The 19,617-nt window shown below is 40.2% G+C and overlaps 1 protein-coding gene across 1 annotated transcript in view; it reads right to left on the bottom strand.

Moving 5' to 3' along the window:
- Herc6 (HECT and RLD domain containing E3 ubiquitin protein ligase family member 6) overlaps window positions 1-17,171 on the bottom strand; it is an 82,311-nt gene extending 65,140 nt beyond the window's left edge. Inside the window, exons 1-6 of the mRNA XM_057778396.1 lie at window positions 16,953-17,171; window positions 14,771-14,930; window positions 13,522-13,598; window positions 6,515-6,739; window positions 5,282-5,379; window positions 3,336-3,463 (exon numbers count right to left, since the gene is read on the bottom strand). Coding sequence (XP_057634379.1) covers window positions 3,336-3,463; window positions 5,282-5,379; window positions 6,515-6,739; window positions 13,522-13,598; window positions 14,771-14,930; window positions 16,953-17,169 — 905 coding nt within the window. The 5' untranslated portion in view covers window positions 17,170-17,171. The remainder of the gene's footprint in view (window positions 1-3,335; window positions 3,464-5,281; window positions 5,380-6,514; window positions 6,740-13,521; window positions 13,599-14,770; window positions 14,931-16,952) is intronic.
- Between the last annotated feature and the right edge of the window lie 2,446 nt (window positions 17,172-19,617).

The raw sequence follows: 19,617 nt of genomic DNA, 5'->3' as shown, positions 1-19,617 counted from the left end.
AAACAATGACTTCTCGAATTTTGCATGCAAATGGATGGAAATAGAAAATACTATTCTGAGTGAGGTATCCCAGACCCAAAGAGAGGAACTGGGGATGTACTCACTCATAATTGGTGTCTAGCCATAAATAAAGGACATTGAGCATATAATTTGTGATCCTAGAGAAGCTAAATAAGAAAGTGAACCCAAAGAAAATCGTATAGTCATCCGCCTGGATAGGGGAAGTAGACAAGATTGCCGGGCAAAAACTGGGAACTTGCGGGTGAGGTGGCTTGGGGCTAAGGGGAAATGGGATGAGAAACGTGAGAAGGGGAGGATGGGAGGAGCTTGAGGGATTAGGATGGTTAGGATATAGGAAGGGTGGATACGGGAGCAGTGAAGTATATATCCTAACCAAGGGAGCCATCTTAGGGTTGGCAAGAGACTTGACTCTAGAGGGTCTTGCAGGTGTCCAGGGAGATGTCCCCAGCTGGTACCTTGGGCAACTGAGGAGAGGGAACCTGAAATGATCCTATCCTATACTGATGAATATCTTACATATCACCTTAGAACCTGCATCTGGCGATGGATCGAGATAGAGACAGAGACTCAGTTTGGAGCAACGGTCTGAGCTCTTAAGGTCCAAATGAAGAGCAGAAGGAGGGAGAACATGAGCAAGGATGTCAGGACCACGAGGGGTGCACCCACCCACTGTGACATATGAACTGATTTATTGGGAGCCCACCAAGGCCAGCGGGACTGGGACTGAATAAGCATGGGTTGAAACTGGACTCTCTGAACATGGCGGACAATGAAGGGTGATGAGAAGCCAAGGACAATGGCACTAGGTTTCGATCCTAATACATGAACTGGCTTTGTGGGAGCTTAGCCTGTTTGGACGATCACCTTTCTGGACCTAGATAGAAGTGGGAGGACCTTGGTCTTCCCGCAGGGCAGGGAATTTGTACTGCTCCTCAGTATCGAGAGGGAGGGGGAATGGAGTGGGGGGAGGAGAAGAGGAGTGGGGATAGGGAAAGGGGAGTGGGGGAGGGGCAATATTTGGGAGGAGGGGGAGGGAAATGGGAAATGGGGACACGTGGAAATTTTAATTAAAAAAGAATAAAAATAATTTTATAAAAAGGTTATAGCTTAAAATAAATAAATAAATAAAATTTAAAAAAAGAAAGCCTGTTTCAAAAAACAAACAAACAAAAACACAGCATGTAAAATATTAGTCTACATCATGATGCTCTCAAAAGTTTTCTTTTGTTGTTTCTTTTTGCCAGGTGTGCTCACATCTCCCTGTGTCCCTCTCACCCTGTAGCATCCTTTCTGACCTCATGTCACAAGCACTCCATTGCTCTCCTTCCACAATATGTCTTTTCTTTCTTTTTTTGGTCCCCTTTATAGTTTCATGACATATCACGCTTTCACCCACTTGCATGCATAGAGACTAACAGTAAAAGCTAAGATTTGCCTGAGAGAGAACATGCGCTTGTTTGTGTCTGAGTCACCCCCCTTAATATAGTAACTTCCAGATCTATTCGCTTTCCTAAAAATTTCACACTCCGTTTTTCTTGATAGCTGAAGAAAATTCTATTGTATATTTGTATCACATTTCCGTTACCAATCGTCTATCAAGGGATGTCTAGGCTGATACAATTTCCTTGCTTTTGTAAATAGTATGTAAGTATTCATGGGAAGATATGGATTCCTCTGGGTATGTGCCCAAGAGTGCCACAGCTGGGTCCAATGGTAGTTCTGCTTTTTAAGTGTTTGAGAAATCTCCATGCTGATTTCCATGGTGACTGCACCAGTTTAAACTCCCACCAGCACTAGATTTTTTTTTCCATCCTCATCAAGATTCCTTGTGCTTTTGTCCTTGGCAACAGCCATTCTGACATGGGTGAGGTGGAATCTCAAAGGCTAAAGATAGTACACACGTTTACAGATCATTTGTGCTGCCTACGGAGAGAACCATGTGCTCATTTCATGGCCCGTTTCTTAGCAGTTTGGGTTTTTTTCCCCCTATGTTCTAGATCCTAGCCCTTTGTCTGAAGCAGCTGGCAAGAATTTTTTTTCATTCTGTTGACTGTCTCTTCACTCTGCCAGTAGACTCCTTGCTTCCAAATGCCATGCAATTCAATTTGTTAATTCTTGGAGCTGCTTCTGTTTTATTGGAGTCCTGCTCAGAGAGTTCTACCATGCCTGAGTCGTGAAGGATTTTCCTCTTGTCTCCCTCTAGCACTTTGAGGGGTTCAGGTTTCAAATTAAGGTCTGTAATCCACTTGAGTTAACGTTTTTCTGTCTCCTGTATCTGTGCATGGGTAGTGTGCAAGCATGTAGGTAGGTATGCCCACATGAGTGTGGGCAAATGTACATGTGTGTTTGTGGGAGCCGTAGGCTGATGTCAGAAATCTTATTCCTTATTGATGGAGGTGGGTCTTGTATTAATCTGTTGCTTTCATTGGTTAATTAATAAAGAAACTGCCTAGGCCCATTTGATAGGCCAACCCTTAGGTGGGTGGAGTAAACAGAACAGAATGTTGGGAGAAAGAAGCCGAGTCAGTGAGTCGCCATGATTCTCCCACTCCAGACAGACGCAGATTAAGATCTTTCCTGGTAAGCCAGCTCGTGTTACTACACAGAATATTAGAAATGGGTTAGATCAATATGTAAGAGCTAGCCAATAAGAGGCTGGAACTAATGGGCCAGGCAGTGATTAAAAGAATACAGTTTCCATGTAATTATTTTTGGGCATAAGCCCCGCCGCTCATATTACAACACCTTACTCATTAAGATGAGGATCTATTAATGAGGCCAGGCAAAGACTGCTGAGATGACTAGTCTCTGTGGGGTACCTTGTCTTTGCCTGGCAGGGCTGGAATGACAAGTGGACTGCCATACCTGCCCCCGGCCTTTACGTGGGTTCTGGGGATATGATCTCTGTCCTCATGCTTGTGCAGAGAGCACTTCAGTCCCTGGGCTACATTCCAGACTAACTTTAATCCCAGCACTCGGGAGGCAGAGGCAAGTGAATGTTTGCAAGTTTAAAGCCAGCCTGGTCTACAGAGCCAGTTCCAGGACAGGCTTCAAAAGCTACAGAGAAACCCTGTCTTGAAAAACATAAATAAATAGATAAAAGTGTAGCCACATGTTTTAGGTTTCTTCCTTCCTTCCTCCGTTTCTTCGTTCCTTCGTTCGTTCGTTCGTTCCTTCCTTCCTTCCTTCCTTTCTTTCTTTCTTTCTTTCTTTCTTTCTTTCTTGATATTTTGAAACATTGTTCAGCTTGTTTTTGTGTTTCTAAGTAATAAGCTTAATACTTTCTATTAAAACACTTTTAAAAAGCTCAATACCTTCCACACTCTATCATTGAAACAGGGCCACCAAGTCCTTCCACGGGTTGTGGGCCTCTTCTCTCACTTTGGGGACTGTGCTGAAGCCGCCCAGAGCTATTGTCTCCAAATGTAAACACTTTCCCATCCTGCTTAAAAATAAGGAATCAGATTAATTTCATGTTTTAAAATATAACTATCACAAGATGAAAGCAATATGTGAAATTGATTTTTGTATTTTATAAGTTGATTTATACACTTCTATAAATTTATTCCAAAATTATCTATATTCATTTAAAAATTTCCAGAAACTTATTCTAAAATTATCCATCTTATTATTCCAAAAGTTATTTAAAAATTTATCTATGAAATTTCCTTTAAAATTATGCACAAAATGTTAAAAATATATTATACGTTCAAAATTGCTATGAGAGAGGCTAGAAAGATGGCTTAGCACTTAGGATCATGTACTGCGGAGGACAGAGATTGATTCCTAGCTCCATATCAGACAGCTCACCACCTCCTGGAACTCTAGCTCCAGAGAATCTGAATCCTCTTGCCCTTTCACTCATTTACACACATACACATAGACACACACAGACACACACTTCTAGATTTCTCTTGTCAACTAAGATTAATATAATTCAAACAATTGAAGTCATGGTTTTAAAACAAGTAATAAAAATAATAAAATAATTTGTTGGACTAGGAATATAGCTAAGTGACAGAGCACTTATATTAATTCCTATGGTCCTCATTTTATCTATTGAAATCACAGTTGTTAGTAGTAATAATACTATTTAAAAATCATTTGGCATATAAACTTTCTTTCTGGCATTGAAAAATCAGCTCCAAAAAGTCAAGGATTCTACCACTGATACACTACCTGGTCCTGCAGAATGCAGTCTTTAAACAAGCATTTAAGTTATAGAAATCATTTTCAAGCCTGTTCTTTATGATGGTGAGACCTCTCTGTCCCATTAGAATACACTGGACAGTCAGGATAAGAGGCGGAGGAAACACTAACCAAACTGGCTTGTCGTATCAAGCAAGGAATGTGATGAAGTGTGTTCTTGTCTGTGGAGTGGATTATTGAAAACGATACAATAAATTTTTCTGTGTACCTGCACTGACAGTGACAAATGGCCTAAAATGGCTTCTACATTTGCTTCTACTACAGTATCTTGAGAAAGTTCCTGATTTATGTTCAGTTTTCCTCTTTAGACATTTGCACATTAAGTAGGTATGTTTTGATATTGAAATCCATCTTATGTCATATTTGAACATTTGCATTTTTAAATTTATATATTTAAAATCATAATTTCCAAGAACTGGAGAGAATGACTCAGCAGTTAGGAACACTTGTGTCCCAGCAGAAGACATAAAGTCTGTTCCCAGCACCCACAAAGAGTCTAACAACTGTCTATAACGTCAGTGCCAGGGACTCTGGCCCCCCCTTCTGGCCTCCATGAACACTGTGTGTGCATGTGATGCTCAGACATACAGGCAGACAAAACATCTATACCCACAAAATAAATCTTTAAAACAAAACCTAAATTCTATTATAGTGCTATTAGGAGGTGAACTGGGGCCTTTGGTAGATTATTCAGCCATGAGGGTAAATCCTTCATTGATGGAATTATTCTCTTTATAAAAGAAGACTCAAGAGAGGATACTCTGACCCCTTTCGCCACATGAGAACACATCAACTGACTCCTAGGAATCAGAAGGGTACCCATCATCATATGTAAGTCTGCTGGGTACCCATCATCATATGTAAGTTTGCTGGCACCTTGATCTTGGCCTCCCTGGCTTCAAGAACTCTGAGAAGTGTGTGCATCCCAATTGACAGGGCTTTGTTACAGTAACCTGTACAGACTCAGATCGCTTGTTTTTCACATTAGACAGGACACATATGATTTTACCGTTTCTCCAACGTCTAAACAGGAGAAGCACGTTTGAATTACCTGGGTAAGCACTGCAGTGTGCTCGTAACCACAGCTGATATAAACCACACCCAAACTCTTCAGGGCACCAATTGAATTAGGCTTGTGGATTTTCACTGCTGAAAGAAAGCAGAATTTCTAGAATATAAGAGAAAGACTCAGAGACCAGTGTGGATTACAAAGTGAGACTCTGGTGTGTGTGTGGTATGGTAGCTCAGAATTCTTTATAATTCTATAACTTTTGTAGTATCTACATTTCTGTCTTATAGCTCAACAGGATTTTAAAAGTGAAAAATTCTAGAAAAAATCAAGCAATTAACCTCAAACATACCAAGGCTCCCAATACGTTTTCATAATTTGTGTTCATTTCTGATATATAGTAGGTGCCAGAACATATGTTAGTGACACAGAGAATAAGAGAACTCATCTTAAGAGAGTTAGATAGGATGTAAGTGATCTCCAAAGTACTGGCATATAGTAGGTGCTGATATAGATTGGCCAGATTCAAAGAGACAATGGAGGAGAATGGAGTTCTTTGAGAAGACTTCTTAATGAATTGGATTTTAGAGCGACGGGTGCCCAGAGACTTTTTTTTTAACACAGGAACTAATCATTTCCTGTAATATAATCAGTGATTCCCAAGCCCAGAAGGCTGAAGCCTGACTGTCACTCACAGACATTCTCAACTTGGGCATCAAGAGCTTTAAAGGTAGACAAATGGTTTCCATCCCAAGCCCAGAGCTTTGCAAACATAAGTTACCTGGCAAAGGAACAATAAGGAAATCAGTTAATTAAAAATGCTAATCGGTTGACCATAAAGTAGCAAGATTAGCCTGGATGATCCAGGTGGGCCAATGGTATTCCTTTAACTGAGAGAATGAACGCAAAAGAGCCAGTGTCACAATGGCATGACTTAAAACAGACGCCATCTGCCACCGCAGACTTTGAAGACACAGGGAATATCCTATTTGTGTTAGAGTTCTATAGAAGCTAGGAAAGACAACAGAGTGGATTCTCACCCAGAACCTTCAGGAAGCAAGGCAACCCTGCTGCCTGAGACCAGGTAACAGACTACTGACTACATAAAAAGTGCATTGTTTTGTATAGCTAAAAGTTCTGTGGTGTTATCCCAAAAGCAATAGGACACTGATACAGTTTCCCAGGCGATGCTAACGTGGCAGGGTTTGGAAACCACTGTGATGTGCCATTGAGCAGGCTAGTCTTTCAGCTACAGAGGAAGAACTATTTCCTTACCTTTGGCTTCTTCCCCACTGAGGGCCAGCTGCCCAACACTGTTGCTTCCCCAGCCAAATGAAGTCCCCATGAGAGACAGAGCAAAGCTGTGATTGCCACCCGCAGCCACCTGAGCCAATGGGATTCCCTCCAGGGACTTCACCCTCTGGGGGCTGGCTTGGGAACTGTAGTTTTCCAGGCCCAGCTGACCGTGACTGTTACTTCCCCATGAAAACACTTGGCCATCTACAAAAATAAAGAACATTTAAGAATTGCACACCAATTACCAAAATAGTAAAAAATTATCACCTTAGTTCCACACTTCTTTTCCTGTTTTATTGAAGTATAATTGACAAAAGAAACATATATATTTGAAATGTTGAAGTAATATTCTAATATCCAATACACTCTAATAAATGCCAGAATTAGTGATTAAATTGCCTCACACAGGGCTTTTGTTGGTGATGTTTTTTGCAAATTCTGCTTGCAGGGCTGGGGCTGCTCAGACTAAGCAAGGTCTTGGGTTCAGTGATCAGTGCCAAGTAAATAAACAAACAGGAAGTGGAAGAAAACAAAACCCTGTATTCTTAGTCAAGGTCGCACATTATTGTTAATGGTAGGTACATTACAGAACAACAGGTTTCCAGACTGCATTCATCTATACATGAACACTTCATCTCCCTTGCCTGTGCATTCCTCGCAACAACCATTCTGCTCTGTTTCTAGAAATCCAGCTTCCTTTGATTTTACATGTAAGTGAAGTAGGTAGTAGTTGTCTTTTTATGTTTGGCTTAAGTTACTGCTATAATACCCTACAAGTTCACCCATGGTGTTGCAAGGGCACAGTTTTCTCCTACTCTGTATTGTACTTCAGTCAACAAACCTTCAAAAAGTAAAGCAAGGATAAAGGAGGAAACAAGACTAAAATTTTCTGATGAGAGGCAAGGCATAGATGTCATCAAGTTCATATTCAGGAGCCCCTTCAAAACAATGTCCATTCTTTTCCTTTGCAAAAGCAAATACTTGGAGTTGCCCTTGACTTGTGTTTCCTATAGCATTCAAACTAGAATCCTAACTCTCACCTCCCTGCTGCCAAGTCTATGCAGAATACAACCATTTCTCATCTCTCAATTATAACCATTTTAGCCAAGTCACCATGGGAAATTATAGTAGCCTCAAACTATTTCACCCCCCACCCACCCACCCCATCCCACCCCCTGCTCCCAACAATCTTTTCTGCCAAGGGGGGTCAAAATGAACCTGTAACAATTTAATTCCAGTTCCCAAATCACGTCATCCTGCAGCTGCCTTCCAGGGATCCTGGCACCCCACCCCACCCCCAGCCACTCTTCTCTTTGGGAGTCACCCTATAACAGGCTCCTTTCCACTAGGAACCTTCTGCTGGTCAGTGTGATAAGGAGACACGTGTAACCCTTCTGCATGCCATGGCATGACCCTTCCTGACTCTGGTCACCCCGTGTGGACTGGGATAGATCCATTCTCCAGTCCAAGCCGAGTACACACATCCCGTTCTAGAGTCCAGTCTCACAGCATGCCTTGTCCACGTCAGAAACACAGCCAACCAGAGAAGTCCACACACCCTTGTCTTCTTGTAGAAACAACATGAAAGATGAAGACAGTATATACACCCCCAGATACACCCATCCCGTAAAAGGTTCTTCAATGAGAATTACTCAGATGATCAATGAGGTACAGAACCTAAAAAGAACAACATAAACTTCATCGAAGAATTCAAGGAGTTAAAAAAAAGGACACAGTTTAGTGAACATAGAGAACAAATGCCTGTCTCATATTAAAAAAAAAACAAACATGAGAGAAATGATGAAGCCAATATGAATTTGAGATACAAATCTAATACAAAGATAGAAATATTGAGGAGCACTTAAGCAGAAATGGAGATGGAATTAAAAAGAAAACACCAAAACACTTTCAAAGCTCAATAACCCAGGGAGAAAACTCAGAGGAAAGGCTCACAAGTAGAACTGATCAAGTAAAAAATGTAGTATCAAAAACAAAAATAAAAAAAATTAGACAACAAAAGAATGTGAAAACTATTTTAAAAGATAGGAAGCAAACAGGCATTAATTGTGAGAAAGCATGAAAAGACCAAATCTTGGCACTAAGGCATGGATAAAGGAGACAGATTCCAGGTGAGTGTCATAACCAGAACTTAGCGTGATCACAGAAGGATACAGTCCCAAACTAAAGAAAGACCTACCCAGAAAGACACAAGAAACACACAGAATACCAAATATACAAGACCAGAGAAGAAATTCCTCAGAGGATACAACAGTTAAAACATTAAAATGTACAGAAGAAAGGATATTGAAAGTTGCGAGAGAAAAAATAAATAAAATAAAACCCATCATAATATCTTATTTCTCAATGAAAACTCTGAAAGCAAGAAGAACTTGTAGCAATGTATCCAAGTTCTACAAGACTACAAAAACAAAACTGTATATCTGTACCCACTGAATTTATTAGCCATATATGAGATAGAAAGAAAAAAGTTTCTGTGATACAAACATGCTAACAGAATTCATACATACAAAAGCAGACCTGAAAAGAATATTGGAAGAAATGCTTCAGACTGAAGACGGGAATAAACATAGCTAAGAGACTGCAGAAAGGAAAAAAATGAAGGTATAATCACTAAAACACAAACTAAGAATAAGAACACAGACAATAAAAAAAAGAACAAGACTGCAATCAACACACACCTTTAAACAATAACTTTAAGTATTAATGGAATTGACTGTCAAATTAAAAGACAGAGGCTGAATTTAAAAAAAACAAAATCCATATTTCTGTTAATTACAAGAAAACAATTGTAGTTTTAAGGAAAGAAACTACTCTAAAGTAAAAACATAGAAAAAAATATTCCCAACAAATGGGACCAGAAAGCAAGCACGCATTGCCATCCTAATATTTGAAAAAAATAGACTTCAAACTAGAATGAGTCAAAGAGATAGTTAAAACTCAAATAAATTAGAATTCTTCTATTCATTGTAATCAAGGGACCGGTTAACCAATAAAACAGAATCCTAAACATCTAGGCACCAAACTCTAGTGCACACAACTTCATAGCAACTATAGGATCAGAATTAAAGACACAGATTAACACCAACCCAATAATAGCAGATGATGTTACCACCCCACTTTCTCTAAGTATAGCGAGGTTTAGAGGCTATCTAGAGAAGAAAACATATACAAAGAAATATCAGAATTTTATGACATCATACTTCATATGAACCTAACAGTTATCTTCAGAATATTCATCCCAACACAAAAGAACATACATTCTACTCAGCATCCTGATGTGGGAGTGCCTTTATCTATCTGTTGCTTTCATTGGTTAATTAAAAAAGAAACTGCTTGGCCTTTGATAGGACAGAAAATTAGGTAGATGGAGTAAACAGAACAGAATGCTGGGAGGAAGAAGGCAGTGAGCCAGATGCCATGCCTCTCCTCTCCAAGCAGTCGCCATAGCTCTCCTCTCCGAGATGGATGCAGGTTAAGAATCTTCCTGGTAAACTACCACCTCGTGGTGCTACACAGATTATTAGAAATGGGTTAATCAAGATGTGAGAGTTAGCCAATAAGAGGCTGGAACTAATGGGCCAGGAAATGTTTAAAAGAATACAGTTTCCATGTAGTTATTTGGGGTAAAGCTAGCTGGGAGCCGGGCCATAGCCCTTTGCTCCTCCTCATTACAGCATCCCATGAAAACTTGTATAAGATAGAACATATACTATGACACAAAAAAATTCTCAACAAATTTAAAAAAATTTAAATAACTTAGTATCCTATCTGACCATAATAAAACAAAAAAAAATTATCAACAAGCAAATCTCTATCAATATACAAACTCACTGAGATAAAACAGCTCATCACTTGGAGATGAATGACAAATGAAGAAATCAAGAAAAATAGTTCTCAACTTTCTGGAAATGAATTAAAATAAGAACACAACACACACAAACATCTCGTATACGTTAAAAGCAATCCTCAGGGAGAAATGTATAGCTCTGAGCTCCTATATTGAAAACTAGAAAGATTTTAAATGAATGACTTAATGATGCAACCCAAGAATTGGAAAAGCATGAACAAACTAATCCCAAAATCAGCAGATGGCAAGCTATAATACAAATCAGTACAGAAATAGTTTGAAATAGAAAAAAAACAAACAATACAAAATATCGACTCTACTAGGTAAAAAATATAAAAGAAGTAGATTAATTTCACTATTCATCCAAACCACTAAAGTTAATTCAAGAAGTGATCAACAACCTAAATAGGCCCATAAGAAATAAGGAGATACGAACTGTAATAAAAACCCTACGAACTAAAACAATCCCTGGCCCAGATAAATTCACAGCAAAACTCTGCTGGACTTTCAGAGAAGATGTATAACCATTACTTCTTAAATTATTCAAAAGGAAAGAAACAGAAAAAAACACTTATCACTCTATACCATAACAGGGTAAGAACAGGGCAGATAAACCAAAACCACAGGCCAATATCTTTATGAACATAGTTACAAAAATGCTCAATAAAATACTTTTAAACTGTGGTGGCATACGTGAAAAAGATCGCCAAAGTTGGCTATATTCCAAAGACGTAAGGATGGCTCAACATATGTAAGTCAATAAACAAGTAATGTAACTAGATGTAAGGAAACAAATCACATGCTCATCTGAGTAGATACAGAAAAATTCTTTGACAAACTCCAACAGATTTTCATAATAAAAGTCCTAGAGAAACTAGGACTGGAGGGAGCAAACTTCAAATTAATAAAAGCTACATATGACAAACATCCTAAATGGAGAAAAGGTTGAATCATTCCCATTAAAATCAGGAATGAGGCAGAGCTGTCTATGGTCCTCACTCCCTTTCAATATAGTGCTCCCATGCTCGTGAGTAGATAGAGATAATATTGTGAAAATGGCAACCCTACCAAAAGCAATGAACAGATTCAGTGCAATCCTAATCAAAACCTCCACAACATTCTTTATAAAAATAGAAAAAAAATCCAAAAACTCACATGGAACAAGAAAGACCCTCAGTAATCAAAGAAGCAAGCCTGTTCAAATAAACAAACAAAGGAAAAAATACAACTAGAGTGATTATCTTTCTAAATCTCAAAATATATTAAAGAGATATAATAATAAAAACAGCATGGTACTGGCACAAAAACAGACATATAAATCAGTGGAACAAAATAGAATGCTAACTATGAAAACACATTACAAAGATGCTGAAAGCATACCCTGGAGAAAAGGGAGCACCTTCAACAAATGGTGCTAGGAAAACTGGATGTCCACACGAAGAATACATATCTACTACACTGCCCAAAGATTAACTCCCAAGTGGATTAAACCTTCGATTTCAATCCTGAATCTCTAAAACTGATTGTAGAAAACATCAGCAGTACCATGCAATGGTTTGGAAATGACTTTAAGACCAACAACTAAGAAGTGAAATCTCATAAACAACAGGTCAAAATGCAGAGTACATCTAACTATTGTGTGCACCGCCCCAACTGATGATAGATCTACAACACAACCCTGACTCTTGGCTCAGGGAAGACGAGAGACAGAACGTGTCAGATGACAGAAAATCTACTCAGAGAGTATATCTTCTAGATAAGACAGAGAAACTGCAATATGACTGTTGTATAAGACTTGACCAATGATATCAGCTGACAAGCCACAATCAAAGGGAGAAATCTCTCAGAGGCCTTCCCCTAGAAGAAGAACTACAGGCAATAATGACTGCTGAGAGAATGAAAACCAGTCTTCACCAGGGATGAGTCCCAAAAATATTTGTCCAATGTCAAGTGCTCAGCTCTGGAATCATATACACACAAGCAACTCTAAATTAAATCAGCATGACATATATATATATATGTATGTAGGTGTGTATCAATAAGAATTAAAGATTAAGAGGCCATGAGTTTGAGAGAGGGAAGAGAAGGGGGAAATAATATGATTATATTTAATTAAATAAAATTATAAATATAACATAATTATTATAATAATATATAGTTTACAGAAATATACATATATGTGCATATCTCCAGGACTTAGAAATATCTCTGTGTAGGAGCTCTTGCTTAGCATGTCTTGCAGTTCAATTCTTAGAATTGATTTTTCGAGACAGGGTTTCTCTGTAGCTTTGGAGCCTGTCCTGGATCTTGCTCTGTAGACCAGGCTGGCCTCGAACTCACAGAGATCCACCTGTCTCTGCCTCCCGAGTGCTGGGATTAAAAGCGTGAGCCACCACCGCCCAGCTTTAGTTTCATTTCTTTTCTGTGAATTATTGCACATAAAAATACCAATAATAACTGGGTTCTTTTATGTTAATCATTTTTCATTTAATTTGAAGCCACCATGACACTCCTCACAAGATAAAGTTGATTTTCTCCTCACCATGCCCCATCAAGAAATCTGAGCTGAGGATGAGGATGGTGAGGTATGAGAGAGATCAGTGGGAAAATATACGGTCCTGAATCTGACATCCCGACTTTTCTTTTATCTAAAGGTTCAATTTACTGATGAGGATGAGACATTAGGCATAAAGGCAGTGCTAAAGTTGGCCATTCATGTGAAAGGGAGATCCCGGATTGCAGTGAGACACACACTACTTTGAATAAGAACAGAGACATTTGAAAAAAAAAAAATGAAGACCACCATATCTGATGAAACCTACAGTTAAAATGTTCTAAATGCAGCTAGATGCCCATGCCTTTAATCCCAGTACTGGGGAGGCATAGGCAAGCGAACTTTGTGAGTTCAAGGCCAGCCTGGTCTACAGACTGAATTTCAGGATAGTCAGAGCTACACAGAGAATCCCTGCCTCGAAAAAAATAAATAAATAAATTTAAAAAAGTTCTAAATGCATTCAAATGAAACTTGGTGGATCTGGTGGATTAAAAATCCATGGTTATAATTTATATTTAAAATATTTTTCTAGTGACATTCAGAGGCTCCCAAAGTATTCTTTACCTTCCGATAATGCCAAGGAGTGGTAGTGTCCACAGGAAACTTGGATTATTTTTATGCCATCTGGAAATTTTATGTTCCTATAATGAAAAAGTCACAAAAGTCTGTTAAACCTTGTTTAGGAAGAATTAGCAAAGAAATTACAGACATTTAAAAGTATTCTAGATAATGCATCAGATCTTAGAGAATAATTTTATCCTCTTGTGCTTCTGTAATACCATTATCTCAAAGAGCCACACTGTTTTTTTCCTTCCTTCTTTTTGTGATTTTAACTTCTGAGGGGAAGGGTTTCCCTCCCAGCCTCTAAGAACTCCAGATCATCTCTGTCCCCTTGTGAAGACGGGGTAGCAATTGGGGTTCCCCCACTTATTTTGCACCTTTTAGATCTCTTCATTAGGCCAGGCAGACTATTCTTTCCCACACTGACCCTGCTAATGCCACTCCCACTGTTATAATTTCCCTGGACAGTGAAGGAGACAGCAGCAACCTCATTCATCTAACCATATTCTTTGATCATGCATCACTAAGTGACAAGACATTGACTACCTAGAAGGACCTGCTGTCCACTCCTTCCTAATCGAATTTCTTCATTTCAAAGTACAGCATGCAGCCCAAACCACATTCCATCAGTTGGTTTGTTTGGTTTGGTTTGGTGTAGTTTGGGTGTTTGGAGTCTTTAAGAAGAGGAGGGTGAGAAAAGGTTTCACATAGATCTAGCTGGTTTCTGACTCCCTAGGCAACTGAGGATGACCTTGAACTCCTGTCTCTATCTCTGTAAAGGTCTATGTATCCTAGAGCTTCACTAAAAGAGTATGACATGTTCCATTAGGCTTTTTCATCATAATTTCATTCATTGAATATTTGGGAAACACATAGGATGTGGCTTAATGTGAGAAGCTCTGTTCTACTCAGATGCAAGGGAATCAAGTGATATTTCTTTCTGAACTCTTGGTTTCATGATAGTTTGTACTTAAAATAGTCGTTTTTGATTTTTCTTTACTGTAGGAGTACAAGTGCATCCCCGTATGTATATTATAAGAAATAAAATTAGGACTCAAGAATCACATATCATCTCATTCTGATTTTCTCCTTCATGAGCTCTAATTAAACAATGGGCTCTGCAAATGATTTTCTGACCACTTCTCTTACCCTTGAGGCTAGGGATACCTTAGCCAAGGTCATCTTTGTGTCCTGATGTTTGAGTACCTATCACGCAAAATTATTGGGGAAAGGAGTGAATTAAAATACTTACATAGGTATTAAGTTGTTTTCCTTACATACTCCAATCCCCAGCTGCCCTTCCGAACCTGCTCCCCATGCAAAGACCCTTCCTTTGCGGCAGACAGCTATGGAGTGCTCCTTCCCACAGCTCACGAGGTCAACGTGCAGAGTAGCCAATGACCGGATTTGTTCTTTGGAAACAAAAATGAAGAGAAAACTCCCATAACGTTATAAACTTCTAGAGTTTAAGACAGTAATTGCCTTCAAAAAGCAAGACTTTGGGTTGGAGAGATGGCTCAGTGGTTAAGAGCATTGCCTGCTCTTCCAAAGGTCCTGAGTTCAATTCCCGACAACCACATGGTGGCTCACAACCATCTGTAAAGAGGTCTGGTGCCCTCTTCTGGCCTGCAGACATGCACACAGACAGAATATTGTATACATAATAAATAAATAAATATTTTTTTAAAAAAAAGCAAGACTTTACTCTTTGACTCCTTCAATGTCTGTTAAACCAAAGTCTAGAGACCTTACTAAACACCGGGAGGAAACAACCCAATATGCTCATAGTACATATGGGGAAACACAGCGGTGTTATTCTGACTGCCTGGACACAACTTGGCGGCAAGGCTTATCACCTTGAGTTCCTACATAAGCAAACTGAAACCCAGCTGTTAATGATGTCACAGGCCAGGGAAATGAAACTGAAACACGCCCAGCTAACCTTTACACAGAGAATAAAAGCTGTCCAGTAACTTTAACCAGGCTCTGATCATTTTAACCAAGAGAATTATTTTGTCTTGCTCCCTTAAGCTCTGTATAAGTTTGTGGAAATTTCTGCCTGGAATCTGCTCACTCCCCTCAGAGTGGCCTGAGCCCTAAGACTCTAGTGCTGGTCTCTTCACGAGTAACAAATGCTACCATGAATGCTTTAGGCTATTAATGTACATAGGTTATCTTTTTACTTCTTTCTGCTTTTTCTGTTCGGTTCTTTTTTGCAATACTAGGGTGGGACTCTAGGGCCTCTTTCATGTCTGGCAAGGGCTCTATCACTATTTCTTGATGGTCCCACACAGTAAAGTCCCAGGCTCCTTTCTTTTGTTAAATAGAGTACACAAGTTCCTGAAACTAAGCACCTCTTTGGGTTTTATTTTCTTTCTGTGAATTCCCATGCAGACAAATTACTCTCTAGGTAAAAGATTGATAAAATTGAATGCTGTTTTTTGCCTGTTGGTTTTTTCCTGCTAAATTTGCAGCTTTCAGGAACTGCACCTAAAAGAACAGAGGGCTACTGTGTATTCAAATTATTCTAAACACATAATCAAATATGGTTAAGGCCTGGGAATGTAATATAGCCCAATGGTGGAATGGATGCTTAGCATATAAAATGACAAATAAACAAACCAAAAAACCCTAGAACTTTAGTTAGATCCATATTTATAAGACTATGAATCAGTATAATATATTAAAAACCCCAACAGATAAATATATTTTGGTAAAAACACAATTTGTTTAAATACAATACTTTACAACGACATGATTCTATAAGGATCAAATACACACACAGAAAATAAGACAAGCCCTGTTATTAGAGCTCTTGGTGTGACTACAGGTGGCTTCTTTTGAAAAATAATTTTTATTTATTTTTATGAGCGTGTAAGATACTGTGTGCATATGTGTGTGCTGGTGACCCAGACATCAGATCCCCTGGAAGTGATTATAATCTGGCACATAGGTTCTAGGAACCACTGAGCGATCTCTCCAGACCCTACAGGTGGCTTTTTTTTTCTAGGTTCCTACAACAGCCTTAATGCCCAAAAGTGATATTATACTTTTGTTTAAAATTTGGAGAAAAAATGTTGCGGGGCATTGTTAAATTAGTTAGAGGTGTACAACCCGCTCGGTCTGGAAGACAACCCCCACCCCCTCCCCTGAAAGTCTGAAAAGTCAAGGGGGAGGGGCCTTTTAATCTGTCTAGAGAAACGCAGTTCTGATTGGCTCATCGTTTCTCAAAGAAGAGGAACTGGAAACCGAAACAAACGCAAACTAACTCTAGAGTCCTGGGAAACGGAAACCACTGACTTGAGCAGCTCAAAGCAGGGAAACTGGCTTCCAAGTATCCTTGGGGGAACCGGCTTCAAAGTATCCCTGGTCCAGCGACCGAGGCGTCCACATCCCGTCCCATTCGGGCATCCGCTCCTGGGCTGGGTACTCACTTGGCCGTTCGGTATTCTGCTCTGTCTTCTGGCCCAGCTGGCCAAAGCTGTTGTCCCCACAGGAGTATACCCGGTGGTTGCTGAACAGTAGCAGAGAGTGGCGCTCCCCACTGGCTGCCTGCAAGAGCTCACCGCCCAGGCGCTGAGGCTTGGGACAGTCCGCTGTCCAGCGGAGGTACATCTCGGCACAGCCCAGCCACCTGCGACTCTGGCGCATCAACTGGGTCAAATGGGCTCCCAATGCGAGTGACTGGGCTTCCTAACTCCTCCCAGGAATGGTACTTTATCTCTGACGTCAAGATTCTTTCTTTCGCGTGAGTGTCCTCTTGTCTGGTGCCTCTAACCGCTTCCTCCACGCCCAGCAGGCTTCGCCCTGCAGGTCATCTTAAAACCTGGCTGCTTGAGTTTGAAGCGCTTGAGTAGCAGAGAAAACAGAGAAAAAGAAAGTATCTCCACCATAATCAAGCCACTTCTGAGTCCTGCTATCTGGACAAATTGCTAGGTTTGTGAGCTATTTATTAAGTGACAAATTCACAAGGTATAGAAATTTCAGTGGCAGCTGACATTCAGAAATTACGCTTTCCTTGGCAACCCTGGCTAAGGTTCTTTTATTCCAGTCTTGATTATTAATTTTCAGATCACACATTAAACACCACAAGGTAAATCTATCTATAATATATAGACCATAGAGGGCATACAAGGGGTTAAAGGGTAAGCAGTTTCCAAGAAGCCTAGAATGCCAGAGCTGGAAAACCTATTAGAACGCAATAATGAACCCCTGACTCAGCTCTAGGATTAAGCTGTTGTCCCCCTGAGTTCAACTTTAGAGGCAATATTGAGTCCAATTGCAAAGGCTGAGGGCAGGGTCCAACTACAGAGGAAGTAAAGCCTTCATATCAAAATTGTACAAACCCAGCCCCTTTAGATATCAGTGGTGCCATTTCTCAGAAAATTAGGAATCAATCTTCCCCAAGACCCAGTAATACCACTTTTGGGTATATAACCAAAGAATGCTCAATCGTACCACAAGGACATGTGCTCAACTATGTTCATAGCAGCATTGTTTGTCATAGCCAGAATCTGGAAACAACCTAAATGCCCCTCGACCGAAGAATGGATAAGGAAAATGTGGTAAATTTACACAATGGAGTACTACACAGCAGAAAAAAATAACAACATCTTGAAATTTGCAGGCAAATATATGGAGCTAGAAAACATCATTTTGAGTAAAGTAACACAGACCCAGAAAGACAAATATCATATGTACTCACTCCTAAGTGGCTTTTAGACATAAAGCAAAGAAAATCAGCCTACAATTCACAGTCCCAGAGAACCTAGACAACAATGAGGGCCCTAAAAGAGACATACAGAGATCTAATCTACATGGGAAGTAGAAAAAGACAAGATCTCCTGAGTAAACTGGGAGCTTGGGACTATGGGAGAGAATTGAAGGGGAGGGGAGAGGAAGGGAAGGGAGCAGAGAAAAATGTGGAGCTCAATAAAAATCTATTTAAAAGCCAAAAAATTAAAAATTAAAGAAATAGAGTTCAAAAGAAAGCCACGTAAAGGTGAAAAATAAAAAACAAAAACAAAATTGTACAAACCAAGTCAACAGAAAAAATAAAAGAGCCCCCAAAGAAGGCACTAAAATCAGAGACCCACCTACTCACTCACTCTCACCCACTCACTCACTCACTCACTCACTCTCACCCACTCACTCACTCACTCTCACCCACTCACTCACTCACTCTCACCCACTCACTCACTCACTCTCACCCACTCACTCACTCACTCACTCACTCTCACTCACTCACTCACTCTCACCCACTCACTCACTCTCACTCACTCACTCACTCACTCACACTCACTCACTCACTCACTCACTCTCACTCACTCACTCACTCTCACTCACTCACTCACTCTCACTCACTCACTCTCACTCACTCACTCACTCTCACTCACTCACTCTCACTCACTCACTCTCACTCACTCTCACTCACTCACTCACTCTCACTCACTCTCACTCACTCACTCACTCTCACTCACTCTCACTCACTCACTCACTCACTCTCACCCATCACTCACTCACTCTCACTCACTCACTCTCACTCACTCACACTCACTCACTCTCACTCACTCACTCACTCTCACCCACTCACTCACTCACCCACTCACTCTCACCAACTCACTCACTCACTCTCTCTCACTCACTCACTCACTCACTCACTCACTCACTCACTCACTCACTCACACGTTTGGGAGTCCTGTAAAAGCACCAGACCGAAAGCTATAGGGCATATGCAGAGGACCTGGTGCAGTCCCAGGTAGGTCCTCATCTAGCTGCTCTGTGAGCTTAAGTGAATTTTGCTCAGTTGATTTAGAGGGTCTTGTGTCCTCCATCCCTTGTATCCCCCAATTCCTTCTGCCTTCTCTTCCACTAGGATTCCAGTAGAGTTCTCTGAGTTCTAAAGGGAGGAATTTAATGGAGATATCTTCTTTAGAGCTGTGTGTTCCAAGTTCTGTCTGTCTGTCTACCTGCCTACCTTCCTCCCTACCTTCTCTTTCTCTTCCTCCTCCTTCCTTTCTCTCTCTCTCTGTCTCTCTCTCTTTCTCTCTGTCTCCCTCTCTGTCTCTCTCTCTGTCTCTCTGTCTCTCTGTCTCTGTC

The sequence above is a fragment of the Chionomys nivalis genome, chromosome 1 (assembly GCF_950005125.1).
Source record: "Chionomys nivalis chromosome 1, mChiNiv1.1, whole genome shotgun sequence".
NCBI classification, from domain to species: domain Eukaryota; kingdom Metazoa; phylum Chordata; class Mammalia; order Rodentia; family Cricetidae; genus Chionomys; species Chionomys nivalis.
Note: the sequence above shows the minus strand (reverse complement) of the source record. Positions and strands in the feature narration are given on the sequence as shown.